This window comes from Columba livia, chromosome 1 (genome assembly GCF_036013475.1).
Source record: "Columba livia isolate bColLiv1 breed racing homer chromosome 1, bColLiv1.pat.W.v2, whole genome shotgun sequence".
Taxonomy (NCBI): Eukaryota; Metazoa; Chordata; class Aves; order Columbiformes; family Columbidae; genus Columba; species Columba livia.
This window is the reverse complement of record NC_088602.1, coordinates 2,188,239-2,215,052: the sequence shown is the minus strand read 5'-3', so window position 1 is coordinate 2,215,052 and position 26,814 is coordinate 2,188,239. Positions and strand designations below refer to the sequence as shown.

The 26,814-nt window shown below is 51.1% G+C and overlaps 2 protein-coding genes across 20 annotated transcripts in view; one reads left to right on the top strand and one right to left on the bottom strand.

Annotated features, from left to right (window-relative positions):
* The first annotated feature begins 11 nt into the window (after nucleotides 1-11).
* On the top strand, nucleotides 12-21,850 carry XRRA1 (X-ray radiation resistance associated 1). 19 transcript variants are annotated; one of them, XM_065067126.1, is made up of 19 exons: nucleotides 12-117; nucleotides 1,135-1,261; nucleotides 3,418-3,548; nucleotides 4,609-4,757; nucleotides 4,930-5,001; nucleotides 5,578-5,650; nucleotides 6,300-6,397; nucleotides 7,623-7,756; nucleotides 9,373-9,471; nucleotides 10,827-11,086; nucleotides 11,691-11,731; nucleotides 12,503-12,619; nucleotides 13,832-13,925; nucleotides 15,107-15,225; nucleotides 15,657-15,917; nucleotides 17,164-17,329; nucleotides 17,457-17,569; nucleotides 18,391-18,496; nucleotides 19,312-19,612. In XM_065067126.1, exons 3-19 carry the CDS (start codon nucleotides 3,434-3,436, stop codon nucleotides 19,551-19,553), a joined length of 2,259 nt encoding a protein of 752 aa, XP_064923198.1. In that variant the 5' UTR covers nucleotides 12-117; nucleotides 1,135-1,261; nucleotides 3,418-3,433; the 3' UTR covers nucleotides 19,554-19,612. The 19 variants fall into 19 exon arrangements, with proteins under 19 accessions (XP_064923198.1, XP_064923398.1, XP_064923772.1 ...); XM_065067326.1 differs by having other exon boundaries at nucleotides 31-117; nucleotides 1,135-1,256; nucleotides 3,418-3,527; XM_065067700.1 differs by having other exon boundaries at nucleotides 31-117; nucleotides 1,135-1,256; nucleotides 3,418-3,527; nucleotides 4,593-4,757.
* Nucleotides 20,289-26,814, bottom strand: part of RNF169 (ring finger protein 169) — a 24,170-nt gene continuing 17,644 nt past the window's right edge. Inside the window, exon 6 of the mRNA XM_065068358.1 lies at nucleotides 20,289-25,754. Within this exon, the coding sequence (XP_064924430.1) occupies nucleotides 24,543-25,754 (1,212 nt within the window). The 3' untranslated portion in view covers nucleotides 20,289-24,542. The remainder of the gene's footprint in view (nucleotides 25,755-26,814) is intronic.

Sequence of the window (26,814 nt, the reverse complement as noted above, 5' to 3'; positions counted from 1 at the left end):
CCCTCCCCGCCGCGGTGCACGCTGGGAAATGCAGTTCGTCGCCCCCTCCCCACCCCCGCGTTCGATGTTGCTATGGTGATGGGGCGGCGCGGAGGGGAGGAGGAGGAGGAGGAGGAGGTGGCTGTGGTGCGGGGACGGGAGAGCGGCTGGGGAGACCCCCGGGCTGTGGGGTGAGGGGCGGGCTGCTTCAGCCTGGGGGCCGAGGAGGGTGAGGGGGAAACGCGTGCGGAGCTCCTCTGGGCCGTGGAGGACCGTGAACTCTATGGTCGTTGAGGGGGGGTGTGTGTGGGGGTGTGTGAGGATTTGGGGTGTGGGGGGTGTCGTGGGTGGGTGTGCGGGGTGTATGTGTGTGCGAGTGAGGTGTGTGGGGGTGTCCATGGGTGTTTGTGTGGGGATACGTGGGTGTGTTTGGGGCGTGTGAGGGTGTCTGTGGGTGCCTGTGTGGAGTGTGTGAGGGTGTTTGTGGGGTGTATGAGGGTGTTTTTGGGGTGTGAGGGTGTTTGTGGGTGTCTGTGTGTGGTGAGGGTGAGTGTATTTGGAACGTGTGAGGGTGTTTGTGTGGGGTGAGGACTGGGTATATTTGGACTGTGTGAGGGTGTTGTGAGTGTCTGTGGGGTGTATGAGGGTGTTTGTGTGGTGTGTGAGGGCGTTTGTGGGTGTCTGGGGGGTGTGTGAGGGTGTTTGTGGGGGGTGTGCATCATTGTGGGTGTACGTGGGGTTACTCTTTCTTTCAAGCTAATGTAAAAAGTTTTAAATTTAAATCTCCAGACCACCTGAAGGTGTGAAATAGGTCCAACATTTCTAGTGTCAGACCTTAAACACACAGTTTATGACATGCCTTTCAAAGCTGGGCAAATGTGGGCTGCTGTTTATAGAAAGGATAAAGATAAAATCAAGTTAATAACTAATGGTTTGGGGAAAGGGACGTTACCAAAGGAGAGGGGAAAAAAGTGTATGTAAATTACCTAGGACTGAAGATTCAGGGTAAATTTTCATAGTCGTTTATGGTCTGAAACATTTGAACAGAGATGGCTTTACCGTCTTTACAGAAATGCAGTGTATACAAACACAAAAAACATGATGTTTCTCAACAGCCGTTATACTGGTGGGTCTCACATGTTTTCTTTCTTACAGATTCCGTCTATTTTGGATTAGCTTGCCTCAAGTTTTAATCTTCTGCAGAGCTGTACCAAAGAGTCAGAGCCTGTCTAGAGAGGGAAATCCATGAAGTTTTAAATTAACTCGTGATCATTTTGGTAAGGTCGGTAAGCAGATTCCCAGATCTGCTGTGGGAAATCATCTCACTGTTGCCTTCAAGGTTAAACACAAGAAAAGCTTAGTGCCCATAGCAAAGCTCTACAATAGGGTGAATTGACTGGTTAGTACCTTACTAAACTTAAACCAGAACCCCCATTAGCAAGTGCTGATGTATATTAGCAGTTGCAGACCCTTAAAATTCTCCCTGTTAGGTCACAGCATTGAAATATAATGTCAAAATGTGTATCTGTGCGTGCTCATGGATACAGGCTTGTCTCCGCCTGGATGTGACTAATGTAGTTTAGATACATCAACATGTCAAACAATCACATTCCAGTGACTTAAAACCAAACCCTTTTCTTCATACTTTGCTACTGAGCTGTTCTACATCCTTTACAGGAGCTGCTTATACTTACAGAAATAAGTTCCTCGGAGAAGGGTCTTAGTAGTTTGTTTGTTAGTGAAACACTGAACAACCACTCTTGTGCTAAATCATAAATCATGGGATGTCCTGAGCTGGAAGGGACCCACATGGGTCATCCAGTCCGACTTCTGTCCCTCTGAGGGTGTTTGTGTGGGGATACAGGGGTGTGGGTGTCTGTGGGGTGTGTGAGGGTGTTCGTGTGGATGTCTGTGGGGTGTGGGGGGGTGTATGTGGGTGTTTGTGTGGGTTATGCATCATTGTGGGTGTGTATGAGGGTGTTTGTGGGGGGGTGTGGGTGTCTGTGGGGTGTGTGAAGGTGCTCGTGTGGGTGTCTATGGGGTGTGTGAGGGTGTTCGTGAGGGGTGTATGTGGGTGTTTGTGTGGGGTGTGTGTGGGCATGTTTGTGGGAGGTGTGAAGGTGTTTGTGGGAGTTGTGCATCATTGTGGGTGTCTGTGGGGTGTGTGAGGGTGTTTGTGAGGGGGTACATGGGTGTGAATGTATGTGGGGTGTGTGAGGATGTATGTGGGTGTTTGGGGGTACATGGGTTTGGGTGTATGTAGGGTGTGTGAGGGTATTTGTGTGCGTGTCTGTGGGGGCTGTGCATCATTGTGGGTGTATTTGGGGTGTGTGAGGGTGTTTGTGAGGGGTGTGCATCATTGTGGTTGTATATGGGGTGTGTGAGGGTGGTCATGTCAGGGTAAATGGATGTGGGTGTGTGTGGGGGTACGTGGTTGTGGGTGTACATGTGGTATGTGAGGGTGTTTGTGGGGTGTCAGGGTGTTTATGTAGGGGTACGTGGGGGTGTGTGGGGTGTGTGAAGGTGTTAGTGTAGGTGTCTGTGAGGTGTATGAGTGTCTCCGTGGGTGTTTGTGTGGGGTATGCATGGGTGCAGGTGTATGTGGGGTGTGTGAGGGTGTTTGTGCGGGGGGCACATCCTTGTGGGTGTCTGCCAGTGTGGGGAGTGAGTTTGTGGGGGTGGGTGTTTGTGTGAGATGTGCGTGGGTATCGGTGTTTTGGGGTTTGAAGGGCATGGGCTGTGCACGCCAAGGTATGTTTAGGTGTAGTGAGGAGCTTAGGGGAATTTTGAGCAGGGCTTGCTGCCATAGGACAAGGGGTGGTGGTTTTAAAATAAAGAAGGGAGAATCAGGCCAGATAGGAGGAAGAAATTTTTGGCTCTGAGGGTGGTGAGAGCCTGACCCAGGTTGGCCAGAGAGGTGGTGGATGAACATCCCTGGAGACATCCCAGGCCAGGCTGGACGGGGCTCTGAGCAACCTGAGCTGGTGAAGATGTCCCTGCTCATGGCAGGGGGGGCACTGGGGGAGCTGGGATCAACCCGTTCCAACCCAAACCATCCTGAGATTTGATGATTCTGTGTCAGATCAGTGTGTCCGAGTGTGGAGACGCCATCAGACAGCACTGGGAGACCACCTCCTGCTACAGGGCATGGCACAAGAACAACGTAGCACCTTTGACATTTATTTCTGAGGTTTGAGGAGTGGTGACCGGTGTGGTTCTTTCTCAGGTGTCACCACAAGTGACAAGGGGAACGAGGAATGAGAGGTAAAGCAGAAATCCCATGAGTTGTCATCCACACAGTCCTTGACAGCATTCCTTTGCCTCCAGGCTCACACTTCATTTGTGGCCACCCTTGAAAAGAGCTGTTTAAAGCAAAGTATTACAATGCTAGAACAAGCAAAAATTTTAACCCATTTATTTCTTTCCCCCTCTCCCCAGGAACGCTGCAGTCAAGATGGCTATGACAAAACTCTATAAAACAGGGGATGAAAGCAACTATACAACGAACTGCTTCCCCGCCAGGAACATTTTACGTGCAAGTAAAGAAGGTGACACTTTGAGCACTGCTGGTAAACTCTCCCTGCAGAATAACGTTGTGTCCCTAGGGGCAGGTCCACCTCCCACCCTGGTTCTGGGGCCAATAGAGGGAACATTCAGCTGTGGTTTCCTGTATCAACATTACAGCTGATAACACAGATAACAGAACTTAGAACAGTGCTCAGAAAGGCTTAAAATCATTTAAGATTTCATTGAAATGAAGAGGGCAGGATGTCTAGGGTGTCTATTAAATGAGGGCTTTGAGAGTCACATCTATTAAATGCTTAGAAATGGCAGAAATGTCTTCAAACGTTTGAGAAGTGGTGGAGAGAGATCTCCTAGGCTGGTCAGGGGTATAGGACCTTCTAGGAGACGCTGAGGGTGCTGAGCTGGTTTTGTTTGGCCAAGAGGAGTCCGAGGGGAGATCTGATGATGGCTTTACAGCTACAAACTCCTCCTAATGGTGACAGATGGCATAACAAAGGCAAAAATTTATCCTTGGGAGGTTTAGGTTGGATGTTACAAGGAATTTCTCTGGGAGGAGGTACAGCTCTGGGCCAGGTTACCTTGGGAGGTGGTCGAATCATAGAATAATTTCAGTTGGAAGAGACCCTTAAGATCATCAAGTCCAACCATAACCTAAATCTAGCACTAAACCATGTCCCTGAGAACCTTATCTATACATCTTTTAAACTTCACCAGGGATGGTGACTTCACCACTTCCCTGGGCAACCTGTTCCAGTGCTTTACAACCGTTTCCATGAAGAAATGTTTTCTAATATACAAAGTCGCTGAACAAAGACGCAACTGACTGATCTGACGTTGCTGATGGTTCTGCTTTGGGTGGGAGGTTGGACTGGAGATCTCCAGAAGGTTCTTCCAGCCCACATTTCCTTGTCTGCAAGCAAGGGCTCTATTACCATCTACAAAATATCATGTTTTTCCTCTTCCATGGCTCTGGCTATAACTTTAATGTTCCTACCTTAAATTCATGGTCGCTGGAGCTTTTATACTTAAGTATTTCCCTATGCAAGGGATTTTAAAGTGCTGGATTGCAGCGCTGGGCTAAAATCAAGTCTGTTTTTGTGTCAGGGCGCTGGGTGCTGGCACACAGAGCTACCCCAAGGGCTTGGACTGAGAAAGGGACCACCGGGAAGACACCACAGCAGAGGAGAAACCGCCCACATTCTGCCTCTGTAAAAGAAAAGAATGAAAACAATGTCCTAGATGAGCCATTTCTAGTGAGTGCAGATTTCTTCTGTTATTCTCTCCCCTTCCTACAATCCAAGAAACCAGGTGCCCCCTCACCTAGGGGGAAGCCAAGGGCTGGTTTTGGGGCTCAGGTCCCAGGATGTGACATACAAAACTAATTATCTGTGGTTCTTTTTCTCCTCCCTTTTTTTTTCCCCCTAGATGAAGCACCACCATTTGAAGAACCCATCTGACCTTTGCTTTGTGAACATAAGCAGCCAAAATCTGGTCTTGGTGAGTATCAGAAACTCAATAAGCATTAGGGAAATTGCTTTAAAAGCAGAAAAAATTACTGCATTAGCACATGAGAGTCCAGAGAACAGAGGAAAATCACATTAAATGCAGGTATATTCCTGGCAGGGCAAGGTGAGCCAGCCAGCTGTGAACGGGCTTGGATGATTTGTCATACAAACTTTTGAATTGTGTCTTCGTTACCAAATTAACATGGTCTTCATTGGGTGTAGCCTCTTCCCCACTTACATCCCCTCACAAAGTGCTGTTCTTTGGGTTCCCTTGAGAAGGGTCTTTTATCTGGGTTCATAACTAACTCTCAATAAGTTGCTGATGGGTTCTTAGTGTCTTTTTAGGGTTCTTTCAACTATGTCCAAGTCTTCTGGATGTTGGTCACTGAGGCATCTGTGCATTAAACACACACTCTGAGGGTGCTCTCCATTGTCAGGAAAAAAATGAAGATCTAATTATGGGGAATTCTATTACTTTGGCATCCTGAGAAAACGAAAAATCCAGTTGTTTTAGACCAGTTTAGGGCTGGAGCAGAATGATTTTCCCCTTCCATTGTGTATTTTTCAGGCTAAAGAAGAAGATTTTGAGAAATTTGATTGTGTTGCTTTTATAAATGCTGCTGAGAACCTGCTGACACTAGGTAAGGGATTGCATTACTGAAAAATAGACACTGCTTTTCAACCCAGGGAAGCTTATGCTTGTCTGAACAAAGGTCTAGACCTTTACAAAGAGATTTAAGATACACATGCAGCACTTTATGGAATTGCTTCTTTCCTGTTACTGAAATCCTTGCATTAATTCCCTTTATTGTAATGATAATTGTGCGCCACCGTAGCATCCTTTTCATTATTAGAAAACCAAGCTCTTTACAAAGAAAAATCCCCATTTAACATATGGAAGCATCAAATAATGAAATGACTTGTCCCAAAGGCTCAGAAGGTTAATGGTTGAGATGGGAGGTGAGTCCAAATCCAGTGTTGTGGGTTCAGTTAATTTGAAAAAGGAAAAGGGGAAATCCATTGAGTAACTAATAAAACATATAAGCTAAATGTGGCTTCAGTGGCTTCAACGGATAATCTAATCTGTGGTGGGAGCAAGTGCATGAAAGCAAACTAGATGTCTAAGAAGCGGTGGGGTATCTACCCAAATGGGCAGTTTATTTCAAACTTGCAGTCTGATAATAGTAGAGCTCATTCTTCTTGGTTTTGGTCCATTCCAGACCTTGGTGAAACACAGTTTATTCTGTTACTGCTGTTCCTCACTCACTGGAACATTTTCCACCCTTGCAGAGCCATTTCGGAAGTTTCCAGGACTGCGGGAACTGGAACTTTCCTTGAATGGACTAAGAAATCTGAAAATCAGCGCTGGAGACTTCCTGCGTTTGGAAGTAAGATAGAATCACAGAATCCATTTGGCTGGAAAAGATCCTCAAGATCATCGAGGCCACTCATTACCACATCTGGGCAGGAACAACCCCAGGTTCCAGTATAGGCTGGGGAATGACCTATTAGAGAGCAGTGTAGGGGAAGGGGACCTGGGGGTCCTGGTGAGCAACAGGATGACCATGAGCCAGCACTGGGCCCTTGTGGCCAGGAAGGCCAATGGCATCCTGGGGTGTATTAGAAAGGGGGTGGTGAGTAGGTCGACAGAGGTCCTCCTTCCCCTCTACTCCACCCTGGTGAGACCCCATCTGGAGTATTGTGTCCAGTTCTGGGTCCCTTAGTTCAAGAAGGACAGGGAACTGCTGGAGAGAGTCCAGCATAGGGCAACAAAGATGCTGAAGGGAGTGGAGCATCTCCCTTATGAGGAAACGCTGAGGGAGCTGGGTCTCTTTAGTTTGGAGGAGACTAAGAGGGGACCTTATTGATGTCTGTAAGTATATAAAACGTGAGTGCCACGAGGATGGAGCCAGGCTCTTCTCGGTGGCAAACAATGATAGAACAAGGGGTAATGGGATCAAGCTGGAACACAAGAGGTTCCACTTAAACTTGAGAAGAAACGTCTTCTCAGTGAGGGTGACAGAGCACTGGCCCAGGCTGCCCAGGGAGGTTGTGGAGTCTCCTTCTCTGCAGACATTCAAAACCCGCCTGGACATGTTCCTGTGTGACGTCATCTAGATGTTCCTGCTCTGGCAGGGGGATTGGACTAGATGATCTTCTGAGGTCCCTTCCAATCCCAAACATACTGTGATACTGTGAACTTACCATAAAGCTTGTTCGTGGGCTCTGCTCCCAAGGAACAAGCACCAGAACCAGAGGAAGCAGCCTCAGGTTGTGCCAGGGGAGGTTGAGGTTGTATCTGGTGAACAATTTCTTGCCCAAAGGGCTGTGGGGCATTGGAACAGGCTGCCCAGGGCAGTGCTGGAGTCACCATCCCTGGAGGAGTTGAACAGACAGAGATGAGGTTCTCAGGGACACGGAGTAGTGCCAGGGGTGGGTTAACAGTTGGACTTGATGATCTTGATGGTCTTTTCCAACCAAAATGATTCTACATTCACTCTAGGGTGGGTAGTAGCATGACTGAAAATCTCGTTAAATATTTAATATCCATGTGGTGAAAGCCATTATACAATGTCTTTTGCTCCAGAGGATTGTTTCTTCTGTTTCCTTCAGCGTCTGGATCTCTCATACAATAATTTGTCCTCCCAAGACATTTGGACATTGGGAGATTTGTCCCAGCTCAAAGTTCTTCGCTTGACGGGCAACAGGCTTCGGTCTCTGCCTCCGGACCTGGCAGGCTCATGGAAGTAAGTGTCCACAGCAAATGATGCTTCGGTTTGGTGGGTTGCTGCTGGTGGGATGTGCACGGCAGGTCGCAAGTAGTGTAGGTGGGAAGACAGAGTAGTGGTCAATGGCTCAATGTCTGGATGGACACCGGTAACAAATGGTGTCCTTCAGGGATCCATACATTGACCAGTGCTGTTTAACATCTTCATCGATGACGTAGACAGTGGGATTGAGTGAACACTCGGCAAGTTTGCAGATGACCCCAAGCTGAGTGGTGCAGGTGGCACACCTGAGAGACGGAATCCATCCAGAGGGACCTGGACAAACTGGAGAAGTCAGTCCATGTGAACCTTATGAGGTTTAGGAAGGCCAAGTGCAAGGTCCTGCACCTGGGTTGGGGCAAACCCTGGTGTCAATCCAGGCTGGGGATGGAGGGATGGAGAGCAGCCCCCAGGAGAAGGACTTGGGGGTGCTGGGGGGTGAAAGATTGGCCATGAGCCAGCAACATGCGCTTGCAGCCCAGAAATCCACCCGTGTCCTGGGCTGCATCCCCAGCAGCGTGAGCAGCAGGTGGAGGGAGGGGATTCTGCCCCTCTGCTCCGCTCTGGTGAGACCCCCCTGCAGTGCTGGTCCAGCTCTGGGTCCTCAGCACAGGACACACATGGACCTGCTGGAGAGGGGCCAGAGGAGCCCCAGAAATGATGCGAGGCTGGAACAGCTCTGCTGGGAGGACAGGCTGAGAGAGTTGGGGTGTTCAGCTGGAGAAGAGAAGCTCCGGGGAGACCTTGGTGCAGCCTTTAGAGGTGCCGAGAAGAAAGATGGGGACAGACTTTTGAGCAGGACCTGTTGCCATAGGACAAGGGGTGATGGTTTTACACTAAAGGAGGGAGATTCAGGCCAGACATGAGGAAGGAATTGTTGGCTCTGAGGGTGGTGAGAGCCTGTCCCAGGTTGGCCAGAGAGGTGCTAGATGCCCCATCCCTTGAGACATCCCAGGCCAGGCTGGACAGGGCTCTGAGCAACCTGAGCTGGTGAAGATGCCCCTGCTCATGGCAGGGGTGGCACTGGGGGAGCTGGGAAGGTCCCTTCCAACCCAAACCCTTCTGTGATTCTGTCATTCTCTGGAGCAGTGAGGGTGGGCAGCCTGGGATTTATCAGTGCGGGCAGCAGAGCTCTTCCCTCACAAACTGGAAGATGAAATAACCTCATGGTCAGTGCTGGGTGGCAGAGAAGTGTTATCCCATCTCAGCTCCAGATCACCCAGGTCATCTTCTGTCACCAGCAGCTAGACAGCTAGAGAGGAACCTCTGGACAGGGATTCAGCAGCCCTGTTGGGTGGCTGAGCCATGTAAGATGCTATTTATTTGTCATTAATTAGACCACTCACATACAGCTTAGCCACAACTGCCATGCCAAGGTATCCACTGTTTGCCATACTTGGAGATAAGATGCTGAGCTGGACAGTCCTTTGCATGGATCCAATTAAGATTGAATATATCATTTTTCTATTAAAAGAAAGAAAACAGCCCCATCCCAGTCTCCCAGTAGATACATCTTCCCCCAATGACAGTAAATTATGTATTTTTCACCTGTCTTTGCTTGAGCTTGTTATTAATGAGCCTCTTTGTATTCACAGCTCTGCTCATTCAAGGTTTACGTCTCTGGAGGTCTTGTCGCTGGATGACAATCGCCTGTCAGACCCAAGTGTCTTTGTGAGCCTGTCTCATCTGTGCAGGTAAGGACGCACCTGGCAGCAGACTGCTCTGGCGTTTGGGGGCTGGCAGCTGTCTCTGTCAGCTGTTGCGCAGTAGCCAGCTTCAAACGAAAACCAAAATCTTTGTGATTCACTCAGAAAATTCCCTGTTTAGTCTCTCCAGTCTTGCAAATGGGACTGAATGGAAGCACACAGGCTGCTGCAAAGCACCAGCTGGCCAAACCCAGCAGATGGCTGGTAATTCAGCTCCTGCCCTGCATGTTTGCTGATCTTCAGCTCTGATTTGACAATTGGCAATTGCTTTCTGTGTTTTCCCTTCTTCGCCCCAGATTCAACCTTTATTTGAGCAGTACTAGGAAAGGCTGCAGATCAGTTCCCTCTGTTTAATTTGAGCTTTCGTGATTCACGGAATCATGGAATCATTTTGGTTGGAAAAGACCATCAAGATCGTTGAGTCCAACCATAACCCACCCCTGGCACTACCCCATGTCCCTGAGAACCTCTTCTCTGTCTGTTCAACCCCTCCAGGGATGGTGACTCCAGCACTGCCCTGGGCAGCCTGTTCCAATGCCCCACAGCCCTTTGGGCAAGAAATTGTTCCCCACATCCAACCTCAACCTCCCCTGGCGCAACTTGAGGCCGTTTCCTCTGCTCCTGGCGCTTGTTCCTGGGGAGCAGAGCCCGACCCCCCTGGCTCCAAGCTCTTTTCAGGCAGTTCAGAGATCAGAAGGTCTCCCCTCAGCTCCTGTTCTCCAGCTGAACTCCCCAGGTCCCTCAGCCGCTCCATCACACTTGTGCTCCAGCCCCTCACCAGCTCCGTTCCCTTCTCTCCACTCGCTCCAGCACCTCAAGGCCTTTCTTGTTGTGAGGGGCCCAGAACTGCCCCCAGGATTGGCAGTTTGGTCTCCCCAGGTCCCAGCACAGGGACGGTCACTGCCCTGAGCCTGCTGGCCACACCAGTGCTGGTACCAGCCAGGATGCTGGTGGCCTCTTGGCCACCTGGGCACACGCTGGCTCATGTTCAGCCGCTGGCACCAACACCCCCAGCTCCTTTTCCACTGGGCACTTTCCAGCCGCTCTTCCCCGAGCCTGTAGTGCTGCCTGGGGTTGCTGTGACCCAAGTACAGGACCTGGCACATGGCCTTGTTGAACCTCAGACAATTGGCCTCAGCCCATCAATCCAGCTGGTCCAGATCTCTCTGCAGAGCCTTCCTACCCCTCAATGTCGCAGACGTCTCCGCTCTGCTGCTGGGAAGCCCAGTGAGGTGGCAGGTGGAGTTTGAGCTCCCTGCCCTGCAAGTGCTGGGGTGAACAGATGGCCGGTGCGTACACTGATAACAACCATGGAGTTTCTCACAGATTTTCTCTTCCAACAGCCTGAGGGAGCTGAACCTGGACAGGAACAGGATTTCGGCTGTCCCCTACCTGCACCAAGCAGAAAGCAGGCAGTTCTTTCTCCACCCGGCGCTGGATGGCGGCAGCTTCAGGGCAGAGTGGTACAAATCCCTGAGCAGTCTCTGGCAGCAGCCCCGGCCACCGCAGCAGGAGGACACGGAGGTGCCAGCAGAGCTGGAAGTGAAGAAAGGACAGCTTGGATCTGTCATATCACAGAACGACACAGATCCAGACAGGACAGGTGAGCAGCTCCTGCCTCTCCTTGCCTGTGCTGAAACTGTGGGGGATTTCAGTGGGAGAGGGCCCAGTGATGTCAGGGTGAGGATCTGCTCCATGTTTGCTGGTGAGTGAAGCGGCTTGCCAAAATTAAAACAGTCAGGGAGGGATGCATGGAACCTTTTTAGACATCTCAACTAACCTGTACAGTCCCTCTATAATTGCTGGGAGCTTACTGGACACAGAATCACAAAATATTTTGGTTAGAAAAGACCCTCAAGGTCATCAAGTCCAACTTTTAAGCACCACCCCATGTCCCTGAGAACATCATCTCTGTGACTGTTCAACCCCTCCAGGGCTGGTGACTCCAGCACTGCCCTGGGCAGCCTGTTCCAATGCCCCACAGCCCTTTGGGGAAGAAATTGTTCACCAGATCCAACCTCAACCTCCCCTGGCACAACTCACCTGGAACAATGGGGCTGTCACCAAGCAGTGGGACTGAACCCCCCTCACCTTGGGCACGTCTTGCCACTGAACCAGATCCTACCTGATGCTGATTTGTTTTTCCAGGATAATTCCAGCCTTGCCATGGCTTCACGTAGAAACCCTTACTTTGTGTTTCATTGCAGAGCTTGTTTGGAATTCTGACTCTCCGGAATGCCTGGCGCCGGTAAGAACTGTTGGTTGATCTGTGATTTTGGGAGTGTGAGTTCCAAAACTTCCCTTCCAAAATCTCTCAGCTGAGTTTCAATCAGCCCGTGCGTACAGCTGGGACACTGGGTGCCTGCAAAGCTTTGCTGTGAGTATTGTCTCTCATCGGGAAGATCAGGAGCAAATTTTTCTGTAACCAAGGGATGCTGGAGCTTAGACTTATACGACTTTCAAATAAAAGCTGGGTCACCATTTGCTTGTGACTGTGTGCCCTCCCTGCACAGGGAAGCGTGTTCTGTGGCTCAGATGGGGACTGAAGAGCGTTTATTCATTCTTAACACTGTAATCTTTTCCCCTTGGATTTATTTATGTCATGCTTATTCAGAATCAAGTGCTTGAAGCCAAATATGCTGATTTTTATTAGAACTTGAGCAAGGGGCTGAGCTTCAGAGATGCTGAGCTCTTGCAGCATGTTTTAGAGTAGCACACACATGCACACACACACACACACACACTCTCTGAGAGCTCAGGTGCTTCCTCTGGAGTCTGCGCACGTTTTCAGTGCTGGATGATGGGAATTCGGTGCATTTGTTGTGACTCCCCGCAGAGCTCCCACAGTAACACAGAGGCCAGAGCGAGCTGCCACCTCCAAAGTTAATCTGAACAAAAAATCTCTTCAAATTAGAGCTATGTTTGTGCTCAGAGGGCTGGTGTCCTGTCACTGGGGTGTCTCCTGCCATCAAAGCCCCTGAGCCATGTCTCTGCTCACCCTTTTCCTTCTCTCTTGAAGGTTGCTCCTAGGGAAGGAGACCAAACTGCTTCTAAGACTTTGCCGGCTCCTGCCACACACAGGGGCGTTTGTGCTCCTTTTCCTCAGCTGAAGCACCTCAGCTTGGCCTTCAACAAGGTGATTTGGGTCTTGTGGCTCTGAATAAATGTAAATATTCAGCTGCTTGTTCCCTGGGAGACAGCCCTGGCCTTCAGTTGCTGCTGCAGAAGGGCACAGCTCTCCCTGGCTCTGTCCGTCTGCCAGCCCACGGGGATGTGTCACATATCCAGGATCTCCCAGAGGGGACAGGATGCCTATTCAGGGAGCGAAATTACCTGCATATTTGGGGATTTAATCAGAAAATGGGATACGTGAAGGATCATTGGAACACAAGTGTGCTGGGGAGCAGCTGAGGGACCTGGGGGGTTCAGCCTGGAGAACAGGAGCTGAGGGGAGACCTTCTGATCTCTGAACTGCCTGAAAGGAGCTTGGAGCCAGGGGGGTCGGGCTCTGCTCCCCAGGAACAAGCGCCAGGAGCAGAGGAAACGGCCTCAAGTTGCGCCAGGGGAGGTTGAGGTTGGATGTGGGAACAATTTCTTCCCCAAAGGGCTGTGGGGCATTGGAACAGGCTGCCCAGGGCAGTGCTGGAGTCACCATCCCTGGAGGGTTGGACAGACGGACATGAGGTTCTCAGGACATGGGGCAGTGCCATGGGTGGATTAACTGTTGGAATCAATGATCTTGATGGTCTTTTCCAACCAAAATGATTCTGTGATCCTATAAGTGCCCTCCCCTTGGACTGATCCTTTGCTGGAGCTGCATGGTGGATGGTGATGTCTCATTGAGAACTTAGTGCTGATTTACTGCCAGGTTACACCAATCTCCTGAGCCACGCTGGGTTCTCTGTGTGCCCCAACAGACAAGTAATGTGCTCATTTAAGCTCCCCTTCATGGTGCTTTTGGCTGTTGCCCAGCAGTTAACTCACGCTGATTCCCAGCTGGGTGAGCTGGCAGAGCTGAGTTATCGCGACTCAGCGAGTGGCATACCCTTGGGACGTGACGGTGCAGCTCTGCTTGCTTGCAAAGTGAGCTCTGCTGCCTTTCCCCACATGTCGTCACCTTGTTTTAGGTCACTGCCTTGTTGGTGAGCTGGTTTTTGGCTGCTGTGCCCTTACCAGGTTGTGGTTTGGACTGCAGAGTGGAGAGGCAAGACATTTTTTGCCTCTTTACCTTGCAACTCTTCCAAGCACTGGTGGGACGCATTTTGGTAGGAGGGTTGGGATGAAACTCTACAGCCTCTGGCATGACTCAATGCTTAGAGCAAACAATAAACTATATTTTATCTTGCAGATCGCAGATGAGACAGCTCTCTTACCCGTGGCTTTCTTCCCGTGCCTGAAGGAGCTGACGTTTCACAACAACCCTCTTACCACCACCCGGAGAGGTACAGTGTGAGCCTGGTCCTGTGCAGAGACTCCTGCTTTGTCCTTCCTTCATGTTTAGATCTCTGGGACAGGGACAGCATTGCCTTTCAGTGTTTGGACACTCCTGACGTGCTGGCCTTGGTCCAGGCCCTCAGGGAGGTGGTTTAATCATTGCTTCTCTCTAAAGAACAACGCAGATGAGCACTGGTCTGGCAAATGCTGTTAATCGTAGGACCAGGGCAGTGACCGTCCCCTGTGCTGGGCCCTGGGGAGGCCAAACCTCGAATCCTGGGGTCAGTTTTGGGCCCCTCATGCCAAGAAAGGCCTTGAGGTGCTGGAGCGAGTTGAGAGAAGGGAACGGAGCTGGTGAGGGGCTGGAGCACAAGTGTGATGGGAGCGGCTGAGGGACCTGGGGGGTTCAGCTGGAGAACAGGAGCTGAGGGGAGACCTTCTGATCTCTGAACTGCCTGAAAGGAGCTTGGAGCCAGGGGGGGTCGGGCTCTGCTCCCCAGGAACAAGCGCCAGGAGCAGAGGAAACAGCCTCAAGTTGCGCCAGGGGAGGTTGAGGTTGGATGTGGGAACAATTTATTCCCCAAAGGACTGTGGGGCATTGGAACAGGCTGCCCAGGGCAGTGCTGGAGTCACCATCCCTGGAGGGTTGGACAGAGGGACATGAGGTTCTCAGGGACATGGGGCAGTGCCAGGGGTGGGGGAACAGTTGGACTCAATGATCTTGAGGGTCTTTTCCAACCAAAATTATTCTAATGCCCTCCTGCTGCTCCCAGCCCCATCAAAGTCTGTAACAGCCCATCTGTGACTGAGGCAGTGCAGTCTCAGGCTAAATTTTACTCCCCAAATGGTTTTTATCCCACAAAAGGCTTGTCTGAAGCTGGTCCAGGTGTCCCTGTGGCCTTGGTAGGTGACGTTTGGCTGCAGTCAGAAGGATGCTGATGAAACGTTGCACTGTTATTACTCCCTGCACAAGCGACGTGTACACTAGTAAATAAAACAGGTCAGGGATGCTCCTCTGGCCTTTGTGGCACGTAGCTCAGTCCAGTTATGTCCTTAGGGCTAAAATATCTCCCTACAACACCAGGTGGCTTCTACTCTGGTCCCTGGGCAGTGCCATGGGCTTAGGTGGCACAGTGAGCCGAGCTTTGTGCCGGCTGCCTGCAGCTCTGGGCAACTTCTGCTCCTTCAGGGCAGCCTCCTCTGCTGACCCGGCTCCTCCAGCACAATCTGGGGATTAAACTTGTCCGACAGAAGAGCGTAGCCACGAGGAGGGGACACTTCTCCATCCCTCTCAAAGCCAGCCGCAAGGTAAGGGGGGATGAGTCGCGGGAGCATGGGGTTTTTCCTGCCTAACGCAGGGATTAAACCCTCGCTGTAATACTCAGGGCAGGATTGCCCAGGAACAGACTTGCTGTGGAGCTCGGAAAGAGCTGGTGGGACACACGGATCCCAGCAGGGTTGGAAGGGTGGGAAGGTTTGAGGATATTTTGCTCAGGATGAGGTTGGGGAGTCCAACCACCCCCTTATTTCTGCCCCAGGCTGGGTTTTTCACAGTTTTCAATCCTGCTCATTGACCTTGGCTGAGGGATCCAATGGGACTGAAGCTGCTGCTGGGTTGTCCCTGGAGCCAGGGCTGCCCTGGAATTCCCTGTCCCATCAAAACAAACATCCAGCTGCTGGACCCCACCCCACACTGACACTCATGGCAGCATGCGTGGACATCTATTGTGTGCCCCCAGGTCACGTTGCATCTCCCCAAAGTCACGAAACGGCCGCTGATGCTGGAAGCTCCTGTCAAGACCTTTCTGTGCAAACCGCTCCCAGCTGCGATGGAGACTGCAAGAGATGCTGCAGCTTCCAGTCCGACCCGGCTGCTGTCCCCCATCAGCTCCACAACCCCAAGTGGCAGACAGCAGATGACACTGGAGGAAGAGGAAGGTGACTCCAGGCCTTCTCCTGGCCCAGCTGAGGAGGACGTTGCGTCTTTCTTCATGACACAGGTGAGGACAGGCTGTCAGCGTTCCGGACTGCAGGGCTCGTCCAGAAATGGTCCATAGAAGAATCTTTGTTTCCTATGTGATTGAATGGTGTGAACACACCTTGGGCACCAGGGTTATAACCAACCGTCCTTGGGCTGCAGGGGGTTTCAGGAAGGAAGAATTAGCAACATTACAGGCTTTGGGAGGAGCAGCTGGAAAATGCCTGGTGGAAAAGGAGCTGGGGGTGTTGGTGACAGTGGCTGAACATGAGCCAGTGTATGCCCAGGTGGCCAAGAAGCCACCAGCATCCTGGCTGGTACCAGCACTGGTGTGGCCAGCAGGCCCAGGGCAGTGACCGTCCCTGTGCTGGGACCTGGGGAGGCCAAACTGCCAATCCTGGGGACAGTTTTGGGTCCCTCACACCAAGAAAGGCCTTGAGGTGCTGGAGCGAGTTGAGAGAAGGGAACGGAGCTGGGGAAGGGGCTGGAGCACAAGCGTGATGGGAGCGGCTGAGGGACCTGGGGGGTTCAGCTGGAGAACAGGAGCTCAGGGGAGAACTTCTGATCTCTGAACTGCCTGAAAGGAGCTTGGAGCCAGGGGGGTCGGGCTCTGCTCCCCAGGAACAAGCGCCAGGAGCAGAGGAAACGGCCTCAAGTTGCGCCAGGGGAGGTTGAGGTTGGATGTGGGAACAATTTCTTCCCCAAAGGGCTGTGGGGCATTGGAACAGGCTGCCCAGGGCAGTGCTGGAGTCACCATCCCTGGAGGGTTGGACAGACGGACAGGAGGTTCTCAGGACATGGGGCAGGGACAGGGTTGGTTAATGGTTGGACTCAGTGATCTTGAGGCTCTCTTCCAACCCAAATGATTCTATGATTCTATGCATAAATGCGATGCCATGACCATTAATTGGTGGCCTGTTTCTCAGGGTGACACGAGGCTGTCCTGCTTGGTGTGTAGCCCCAACTGCAGGAGCTCATTAGTTCAGCATTTTCCCTGCAGCATCTGCTGGAAAACTCCCTCCTAGTGCTCACCAGGCCATCTTTCAGACTTGTTTTCCCTGAATATCTTGGGATTATTTGGGGAAAAAAAAGAACCAGCTGCACTGGCATGGGGATGGCCCCTCTCTCCCCTGGTCCCGCTGAGCAGAGATGGGATGAGGCGGTGGCTGTGTGGCTTGGTGCCACCACAGGGGACCACTGGCCACAGCAGGACAGGCTCTGGCTGATTCCATTAGCTGCTGTGAATTATATTCTTTCGCTGCTTTGAGGTGGAGGATGTGGCCACATCCCTGCCCAGACCCATGGCAGAGGGCAGGCCGGAGAAGACGAGTGAGCGGAGTGAGGATGGAAGCTCCCAGGTGGTTCCAGAGCGATACAAAGGCTACGAGGAGCTGCTTGGTGGGGACACAGACCCAGATTTTATTGAGCCAGTTGGTGAGTGACGACAGCAGAGCACTCTTGCTTCGAAAAGCCTTGGCAGATTGATGGATGGTGCGGTCCACCCTGACCAAGAAAGAAGCAGTAAGGGCTTCTATTGTCATATTTTCCCTCTGGTTTGCAGGGATACAGAAGAACGTGCAAGCGCTGTACTACATCCTGAAGCATCCCCTCGTTTACCGGGACGCCAAGCCACGACTGGACAGTGTACAAAAGCCCTACGTGCCTCAGAAAAAGGTGAAGAACTGAAGCTGCAAAGGGAGAATGGTTGTGTGTGTGGATCAGCCCATGTGTTTGGATGGATCCTGAGAGCCTGAGCTTGGCATCAGTTCCTGATCCCGGCATCTCGCTGTTCTCTCTCACTCATGGCGTGGTGTGTGCAGCCCCCATGGGAACCCACCTGCTGGGATCACAGAATCATGGAATCACAGAATGGTTTGGGTTGAAGGGACCTTCCCAGCTCCCCCAGTGCCATCCCTGCCATGAGCAGGGACATCTTCACCAGCTCAGGTTGCTCAGAGCCCTGTCCAGCCTGGCCTGGGATGTCTCCAGGGATGGGGACAGACTTTTGAGCAGGGCCTGTTGCCATAGGACAAGGGGTGATGGTTTTAAACTAAAGGAGGGAGATTCAGGCCAGACACAAGGAAGAAATTGTTGCCCTGAGGGTGGTGAGAGCCTGGCCCAGGTTGGCCAGAGAGGTGGTGGATGAACCATCCCTGGAGACATCCCAGGCCAGGCTGGACGGGGCTCTGAGCAACCTGAGCTGGTGAAGATGTCCCTGCTCATGGCAGGGGGGGCACTGGGGGAGCTGGGAAGGTCCCTTCAACCCAAACTACTCTATAATATTCTTAAATTGGTGTCCATATATAATACAGACTATATATTGGTCTTATATTTGGACCAGCTTGGTCCAAAAAAAAAAAAGACTGTCTCACCTACCTCATGCAAAACCATGGGCTAATGTTAATTTGGGAGAAGGGGAAGGAAAAGGAAACAAGGGATCATCAGCCTGGAGGGCGGAGGGGAGACGCTCTGCATCCTCTTGACTTTCCTTGCAGCGTGGGAGGATGCCGGGCCCTCCTGCCCGACAGACGAGAGCAGAGGTCCTGGAAGGAATCCTGACGGCCATGGGAAACACCTCGACCTTCACTGAAGTCCCCTTGGGTACGTTGCTGCATTCTTGGTCTCTCCTGTTGACGGCACTGCAGAGGGAGAGGCAGGTCTGAACATAAACCCCTCTGAACATACATCCCATCTCAACATATATCCCTCACACCAAGAAAACCCTTGAGGTGCTGGAATGAGTGAGAAGGAAACAGAGCTGGGGAAGGGGCTGGAGCACAAGTGTGATGGGAGCGGCTGAGGGACCTGTGAGGGTTTACATTGCATCTTGGGAACAATTTCTTCACCAAAGGGCTGTGGGGCATTGGAACAGGCTGCCCAGTGCAGTGCTGGAGTCACCATCCCTGGAGGGCTGGACAGACGGACATGAGGTTCTCAGGACATGGGGCAGTGCCAGGGGTGGGGGAACAGTTGGACTCGATGATCTTGAGGGTCTTTTCCAACCAAAATGATTCTATGATTCTATACAATCCTGAAGTGGTAGTGCAAGCAGGAGCTGGCTACTGCCTGGTACTTTCTCCTTTCCTTGCACTGAAGAGGGAAGAGCAGGGGATGACAGGCAAGGAAATGAGGCACTTTTTGCAGGTTACAGTAAAAACCACTGCCCTGGCTTGAACCTGTCACGTCTTTTCACTCTTGAGTTACTCAAGCCCAGCAGTCCCTTTGTTTTTGTGGCTCCTGTGGTTCATGCAGGTGCCAGGATCCCAGCAGCCACCTTTGTGTCCCTGCCACAGTGACATACCCCACGCTGCAGGGACAGGAGGGACCTGCGGTCGCTGGCGGGTGCAGCTGTGGGAGGGAAGATCAAATACTGCAGCAGGGGAGCCGTCCCATCCCTCCACTCACACCTTTTCCAGCGTCTGTTTTGCAAAAGAAGAAATCCAGCCCCAGGGCGTACCGGGAGGCTCGGAGGCTGATGAGGGAATTCCAGGAGATGTTCCAGATCCCCCCGGCAACCATCGGCGAGAAGGCAGCTGAGCCGTCGGATGAGGAACAGGTGATCAAAGCTCTTCTCTCAGCAGCAACGTCCAAGCAGGGGAGCCCCAAACAGCTCCCGCTGCCGGCAAAGAGCGTGGCCAAGAAGGTGCCCAAAGTTTAGTCCACGCTATAGGCTGGGGTTTAATAAAGCATCCCACGCCTTGATCCTCCTGGATAAAACTGTTTGTTTTGTAACTTGTTCAAAACCATTTTTCTCCTTGGAAAATCAGGTGTTGGTGACAAGATTCAGCTTTTCAGGCAGTATCTTCCAGCTTGAAAGCACCGATACCTGAAAACAACGTGTGCTCGCTGTTGTGCTCTGCAGTTCCTGGAAAATCCCATCCCTGCGCAAAAACCACCTTGTCGGAAAAACTGCTGCGGTTTTGGGGGATTGGAAGAGGATGGGGAGCACTGTGACTGCCCTGTCCAGTGATGAGCACGGCTTGTGATGGGGTTTATACAAGTAGGGCTTGCGGGTGAGCAGCAGCGTCATCGTTAACGACAAATTAATAGGAGCGCCCCAGTTTGCTCAGCCCTTGCGTGCTGTCCCAGCATCGCTCTGTCCTGCAGCCAAGAGCTGGGAAAATCCGTCTCATGGCGGGGAAACACGTCCCGCCGCAGGTACGTGCCCAACCAGCCGCACCCCAATGTGCTCAGGGAGCTGAACTGCGCACAAAATAGTTACTAAAAACCTAGATCCTTCCTAAAAACAGCTGGGTCCGTGCAACCAGAGGGGTCGGGCCAAGCGATGGGGATGCTCGCTGCCCACTGGCCACTCACCTACATGAAAAATATGTCATTATACCCTTCTTTTTTTTTCCCCACAAATACATAAATAACTCAGCAACTGCAAAAACACTGTCAGAACCTGGTTTTATTCTGTTTTAACCTCGGCCTTGGTCCTGCCGCTCAAGTCCTCGTTGCTGTTAAAACGTAACACGTTCTTTGTACACAGTTGGCATGTTTCTGGTTTGTGACAATATATATATATTTTTTTTCACAAGCAGGATTTACTCTGTTTCCAAATAACAGAAGCCACAACATGACAGACGCCTGCATGTCATTTTTACCCACACATTTTACACATGCAAGTCCACAGTCCTTCAGGAACTTCCATCGCTTTTTAAAAAACATTCAGATGAAGCCACGGTGGTTCAGCTGAGACCCAAAATGACCATTAAAAGTCCTTTTTCCCCACCCCAGTGCTCTGCTGGCGAGCTGAGAATACGAAAGCACGACGATTTAAAGCATTATCGGAAAAAAAGAGTGTAGCAACATCTAGATTTTAAACAGTTTGGACAGTGAACACCAAGGAAACTCGGCGCACGCAGACCCCCCCTTTGTAACCAGCTGAAGGTTTTTCCATTTGCATAGTGAAGAGCGAATTCTCGAGCTGATGTTCACGGTGTTTTACAGAAAGGTTCGTGTCGGACACGTGGGGATCATCCCAGCTTTTGTGTTGCGGTTCGAACCGGTGTCACGTCCCCGTTTTGCGAGGACACGCGAGATCGTCACGTCCAACAGGCGTTGATTTTCATCCCGGGTGTCCAAACAGGTGAGAGGCGCCGGGCTTTTTGTCAAACGCTTCTCCCACCACATGGGACGAGCTCCTTGTCAACCTTTCGGACGCTGAGGAGGTGTCGCGGGGCTGTTGGAGGGTCCCTGGGTCCATCCTCGGAGCGTTGCTAAAGGCTTGTTTTAAAAATCAGTCTGTTAAGGCTTCAGTTTTCACTGAGAAAATACAAAGAAGCGCTTGTTCAAGCTACACTTCATGACTACTGTGCGCTGCATGTACAAGAGCATCGGAAGAAGAAAATACTGACAGTATAGAACAACATTATACAATCATCTGGCATGATCCCTTCTTTTGGCACTTTTTCCTTCATTTATCTCATCTCGCTGACTCCAAACGCGGACTCTTCCGTAACGGCTTTACCCGGCCAGAGAGATCCGGAGGGTCAGAAAACAACTTTCCCGAGTCGGTGGCATCTTTGGCAGACACGGTCCTTCCGTCGTCAACCCAACCTCAGCCCCATGGGTAAGTGCAACCGCATTTTTACTTTGCTCGGAAGACAAGACAGCTTCACATTTTGGGAGGATGCTTGCCCGCCCGCGCTGTCCCGCTTTCATCCCCGAGCGACGGCGGCCGCAGAAAGGAGGAGGGTTAGAAATGACTTTTGTCCGAGCGTAAATAAATACGTGGTTTCATCTCAAGAGCCTCTGCAGATCCACCCTTCAGCAAGAGGTATTTTACTTCTCGGCTGGCGTGATTTGTGGTGAAAGGCAGCATCATCCCTCACCTTTAAAGAGTGGAGGCTGGGAATTCCTGCTCTTTTACAAGTGTAATTATATACAATTATGTTTTTGTGCAAGCTCACACAAACGTAGAGTGCTAAATTAATAAAAACATTCATCCTAGCTTCGCGTCGCCTCAAGTCTTGAACCCGACACTGTCTCGGGTGGATTTTGGCCGAGGGCAGTTGCGTTCTTGCTAATTCAGGCAGAAAACCAAAGGTTCTCGGCGAGACGGCTGGAAAACAACCCGTGTTTTCCCCCAGTCCTTCAGCGATGAGATGGAGAAGCGAAACATAGAAATTCAGCCTGTGGGCACAGAGACAAGATCGATCCTACCCTGATGTTTTACGGAAATCTGCTGCGATCTCAACCACCACCACGGCCAAAGATCTTCTGTGCGGATGCAATGGATCGTGCATGACGCTCATGGAGCCAAGAAACGCTGCTGGGATGCGGGATCTCTGGTTTTTGGGGAGCCAGCTTCCCAGTGAAGGCAAAATTTAAGAAATTGGGGGTGCGAGGGGTCCCATTAAGCTTTTCTTTTGGCTGGCCACAAACTCCAGCTCAGGCGTTGCCTCTCGCGCTTCTGCCCAGCTTGGATTTAAAGAGGAAACTAGCACACAAAAAACCTAAATATTTCTGTTATCTTGTAAAAAGAAGATATTTAAGACACCGGCCTGGTGTGTTGGACTGCGAAATCTCTTTTGAGGGCAAAGAAAAGGACACGTTCGGCATGTAAATGTAGTTTTTTTGTGGTGCAGGCTCGCTTGGAGAGCCCAAGCCTGGCTTAAACCCACCCAAGCGCCATGAGGAAGAAGGAAACGGTTTGGGGAAGTTTGATCTGGGCTTAAGGGATTAACCATGGAGAAAGGGATCTGTAAAAAGAATTATACATCTAAATGCACTTGAGAAGCGCATGTTTTACCTCCAAATATTGGGACAAAATGACAAGAATTGTGAGTAAAGCTGTGGGTTTTCCTTCCTGAGCTTATTTCACTGCGAAGGGCCGATCCAGACCCATCGCTCCTTCTCTCAGTTCTGCTCTTCTATGTCTTGTCAAAGGCCTAATTATTTAATTTCCTTCTAATTAACAGAAACCCAACGAGGCTGCAGCACGGGAGAGGGCACAGAAAAGATGTGGCCCACAAGCCGCAGTGGCCGGGCAGCCCAGGCCGGGTCTAACCGACCCTAGGTCCGACTTAAACCATCCAGTAGTTTGTGTGTTAGGGAGATACAGAGATAGAGATATATATATTACGGCATCATCGCTATAAGATCTCTCAAAACGAAAGTGTCAATTTGTTGAAATATAGTATTTAAAATATATAAATTTTATCCATTAAAATATAAGATTTCTTTTTTTTTTCCTTAAAAAAAAAAATGAATCCAGTTCAATTAGGAAAAAATCACCAGGGTCCTCGCAGAATGAAAAATAAAACCAGTTCCTGGCTTCTTTTTTAACCATTTAAAGTGGAGGGAGAAATTCAACCATTTATTAGATCGAGGAAATTGGGCAATGACCGTTCTCTGAGATCAGCTCCACCTGCTTAAACCGTGGGGACACGGTTAAATTGCAGAAACTACCCCTTCGTTATCAGCGCGATCGTTAATACTGCAGTGAGCACCGAGAGTCCCCAGTGAATACTCTGCAAGGCGGCTTTCAAATACTAAGTTGAGTTGACAGTTTTTGAGCCTGATTACTGGAAATAACAGATCAAATTGTGTTAAAGATGACAACACCGCACCCGGGCTCCGAGCCTGCTCTGGTCCTTCCGATTTCACGCCTTTTTAAGTGGGAATTATTTTAGTGCATCGTTCACCTGAGCTTTTTTAGTGGTTTGAAGCTGAGGCCAGGCGGCTCGGAGCAGGAGCAGGGTTGGGATTCTGGCCCAACTCTTCCATCGCACGCCCAGGAGAGCATGTTGGACACCTTGTGATGCCACCTTGGGATGCTCTGGGATGTGTAAAACCAGGTTTTAGCTGTGCCGAGAGATCTCTCAACCCAGCAGGAATGTGTCAGCAGGCAGAATCTCCTTCCCTAAACCACCCGGACAGCGTTTCCCTTTCTACACTTCAACATTAGTGAAAGAGAGGCAGGGACCAGCTGGGTCACAGCTCTGCTGCCCAAGAAACTCCACGTTCCTATAAGGCTTTTCAGCAAAAAAATCCTTATTTTATATCTTTCTTCACTGCATTTGGCTTTTTACTTAAAGCAAGTACCCTGTGATCCGTACTGCCGGCGCAGAGAGTGAGATACATTCATTTGTAAGTACTACGGGTGGATCTATTTGGTATTTTTTAGCAGAAATACGGATCGGCCTCCCAATGGCCCTCGAGTCAGGTCATTGGAACCCGCTGCCATCAGTGACGCTCTGAGCGCCACAGCCAGGGAGCAAACGGGGCAGGCAGAGAGGAGGAGACTCTTTAGGACAGAAAAAGTCTATTTTCCTCTCCGTGAGTTGATTTTTTAAGTGGGAAGGCATGGAATGGACAAGGTCCTTATCCCACACCCCACACAACCCAGCGTCCCTGGCTGCGCGTACGGGCGTTGCAGTGTATTCACGGGGACGACGGACACTTCTCTGAGAGACAAAAGCTGGACGGGTTTGTTTTTCCCCATTCTCCTTGTTTTTGTTAATCTGAAAGGACTCTGGCTTCTCTCTGAACTGGACCTGCAAATATCTCACCACCAAAATGAAAAATAAAACAACAAAACAATTGCTGCGGGTGGAAGTATGACAAAAAAATAAGTTTTCCTCTAAGATAATTTGATAAACCTCATCGTCCTCTACAAAGGCAACATTGTCCGGCGGCGCTACTTGGCACCCAGCGTGCTCTTGGAGCGCAGCAGATACCGATCGACTCGCACTTTCCGCCTGTCCACTGTCCTGTTCTCGCTGTCGAAAATGCGCTGCAGGTGCAGGGCCAACCTCCTGTCCTCCTCCTCCTGCTGGAGCTTCTGCTCCACCTCCCGCACCAAACGATCCTCCGGAGCCAAACCCGCCTCTCCGGCTGTGTGCCGCAGTCTTTTGACGGAGCCGTTGTGCTCCAAGTGCTTCGTTTTGCAGCGTCTTTTGCGGCCTCGTCTCAGCGACGGGGTTTGCTCGCCGATGATGTTCTCCACAGAGTTGCAGGTGTTGTTCTGCACGTTGATCAGTTCGCTGTTGTTCAGGTATTTCAGCTGCTTTTTTCCTGACGTTTTGATGGGGACTCCCAGCGTGGTGTTGTCCGGCAGCGACGCGCTGACGCCCATGAGTCTTCTGCTCAGCATTTTCGGGCCGAGACCAAGACAGGATTTGTCCATGAACGCGTTCACTTTGAGGTCAGCAACTTCGGACACTCGCGCATTTAGGGAGGTGACATTTGATCTCGTGTCTGGTTCGGCAGCGCTGTCATCTGTTGTTAAGGCTTGTGACTCTCGGTTCTTCTCGCTCCCCCTTCCCAACTTGGTTTCACTGATGGAAGGGAAGAAATCCAGCTCGGGGCGAGCGTCTGCTGTGGTGTCAGGCGGAAGGTGATCGTCCCGAATTTGCGGCTGCTCTTTAGCGCAAGTGCTGGAGATGGTGACATCAGGAACTAAAACGTCATCCCCAGGCTCCGAAGCCAAGGACGTAAGAGTCGCTTTCGAGAGAGTCTTTTTGATCTGGCGCTCCTGAAATATCTGCTCCCATTTTTTCAGTATTCTAGGACTGGCCTCGTAGGTGGTTGGTTTCTGCAGGCTCCGGTTTAGGTTTCTCGGGGTGGATTTGATAATGAGAGGGCTCAGGACTCTGCCGTCGGGGAGCCTCTTGGGAGGAGTACACGGGGAGCAGACGATTGGCTTGAAGTGGTTGAGCTCTTCCGAGATGCTGTCGTTGCTCTCGGGGCTGATGGATCGTTCTGGCTTGTGCAGGGCCGAGAGGGACGAAACGGGGTTGAGAACCGGGCGCTTCTCCGCTGTCAGGTCTGGGGCTGAGAGGCAGCGGTTGTTCTGGGTGGACGACAAAACTCCAACCAGTGGCGTCGATGTGCTGGTGATGGGTGGGACCTGCGTGGATGCATAGAATCATTTTGGTTGGAAAAGATCCTCAAGATCATTGAGTCCAACCACTCCCCCACCCCTGTCCCTGCCCCATGTCCTGAGAACCTCATCTCCATCTGTCCAACCGTCCATGGATGGTGACTCCAGCACTGCCCTGGGAGTGAGCCCAAATGAGCCCAAATCAGAGCTTGAAGGTTTCTATTACAAACAGCAGGGCCTGGGCATGATTTAGGAAATGAAATGCAAAGACACACAGTACGCAGTTAGCACAATGGATTAATGAGATATTTGTTAAACGAGCAATATCCAGACTGCGTCCTGCTGAGGAACTTCTCGGAGCTGATGGTTTAGGTTGTGCCCTGAGGGCTGACACTGCAGGGCTTGATATACCCGTGAATGAAGATACGACAGAATCATTTAGGTTGGAAAAGACCCTCAAGATCATCGAGTCCAAACATTTCCCACCCCTGGCACTGCCCCATGTCCTGAGAACCTCATGTCCGTCTGTCCAACCCTCCAGGGATGGTGACTCCAGCACTGCCCTGGGCAGCCTGTTCCAATGCCCCACAGCCCTTTGGGGAAGAAATTGTTCCCACATCCAACCTCAACCTCCCCTGGTGCAACTTGAGGCCGTTTCCTCTGCTCCTGGCGCTTGTTCCTGGGGAGCAGAGCCCGACCCCCCTGGCTCCAAGCTCCTTTCAGGCAGTTCAGAGATCAGAAGGTCTCCCCTCAGCTCCTGTTCTCCAGCTGAACCCCCCAGGTCCCTCAGCCGCTCCCATCACACTTGTGCTCCAGCCCCTCACCAGCCCCGTTCCCTTCTCTCCACTCGATCCAGCACCTCAAGCCCTTTCTTGGTGTGAGGGGCCCAAAACTGTCCCCAGGATTGGAGGTTTGGCCTCCCCAGTGCCCAGCACAGGGGGAAAACAGATGGTGAATTCACTTGTTTTGCTGGACACAAGATGAAACAAGACCAGGGCAGCTCTTCCCATTGTGTGGAAGTGCAAAAGAAAGTGTCCTAAGATCAGGAGAGCAGTGAGTTTTGCTCTGTTTAAACAGTTTCAGAAAG

Bases quoted from the DNA above. Each gene is read 5' to 3' on its own strand.
- XRRA1 (XM_065067126.1), top strand. From the start codon at position 3,434: ATGGCTATGACAAAACTCTATAAAACAGGGGATGAAAGCAACTATACA. The intron at 12,620-13,831 runs GTGATTTGGGTC...TTTATCTTGCAG, and splicing joins TCAGCTTGGCCTTCAACAAG to ATCGCAGATGAGACAGCTCT. The intron at 15,918-17,163 runs GTGAGGACAGGC...CGCTGCTTTGAG, and splicing joins CGTCTTTCTTCATGACACAG to GTGGAGGATGTGGCCACATC.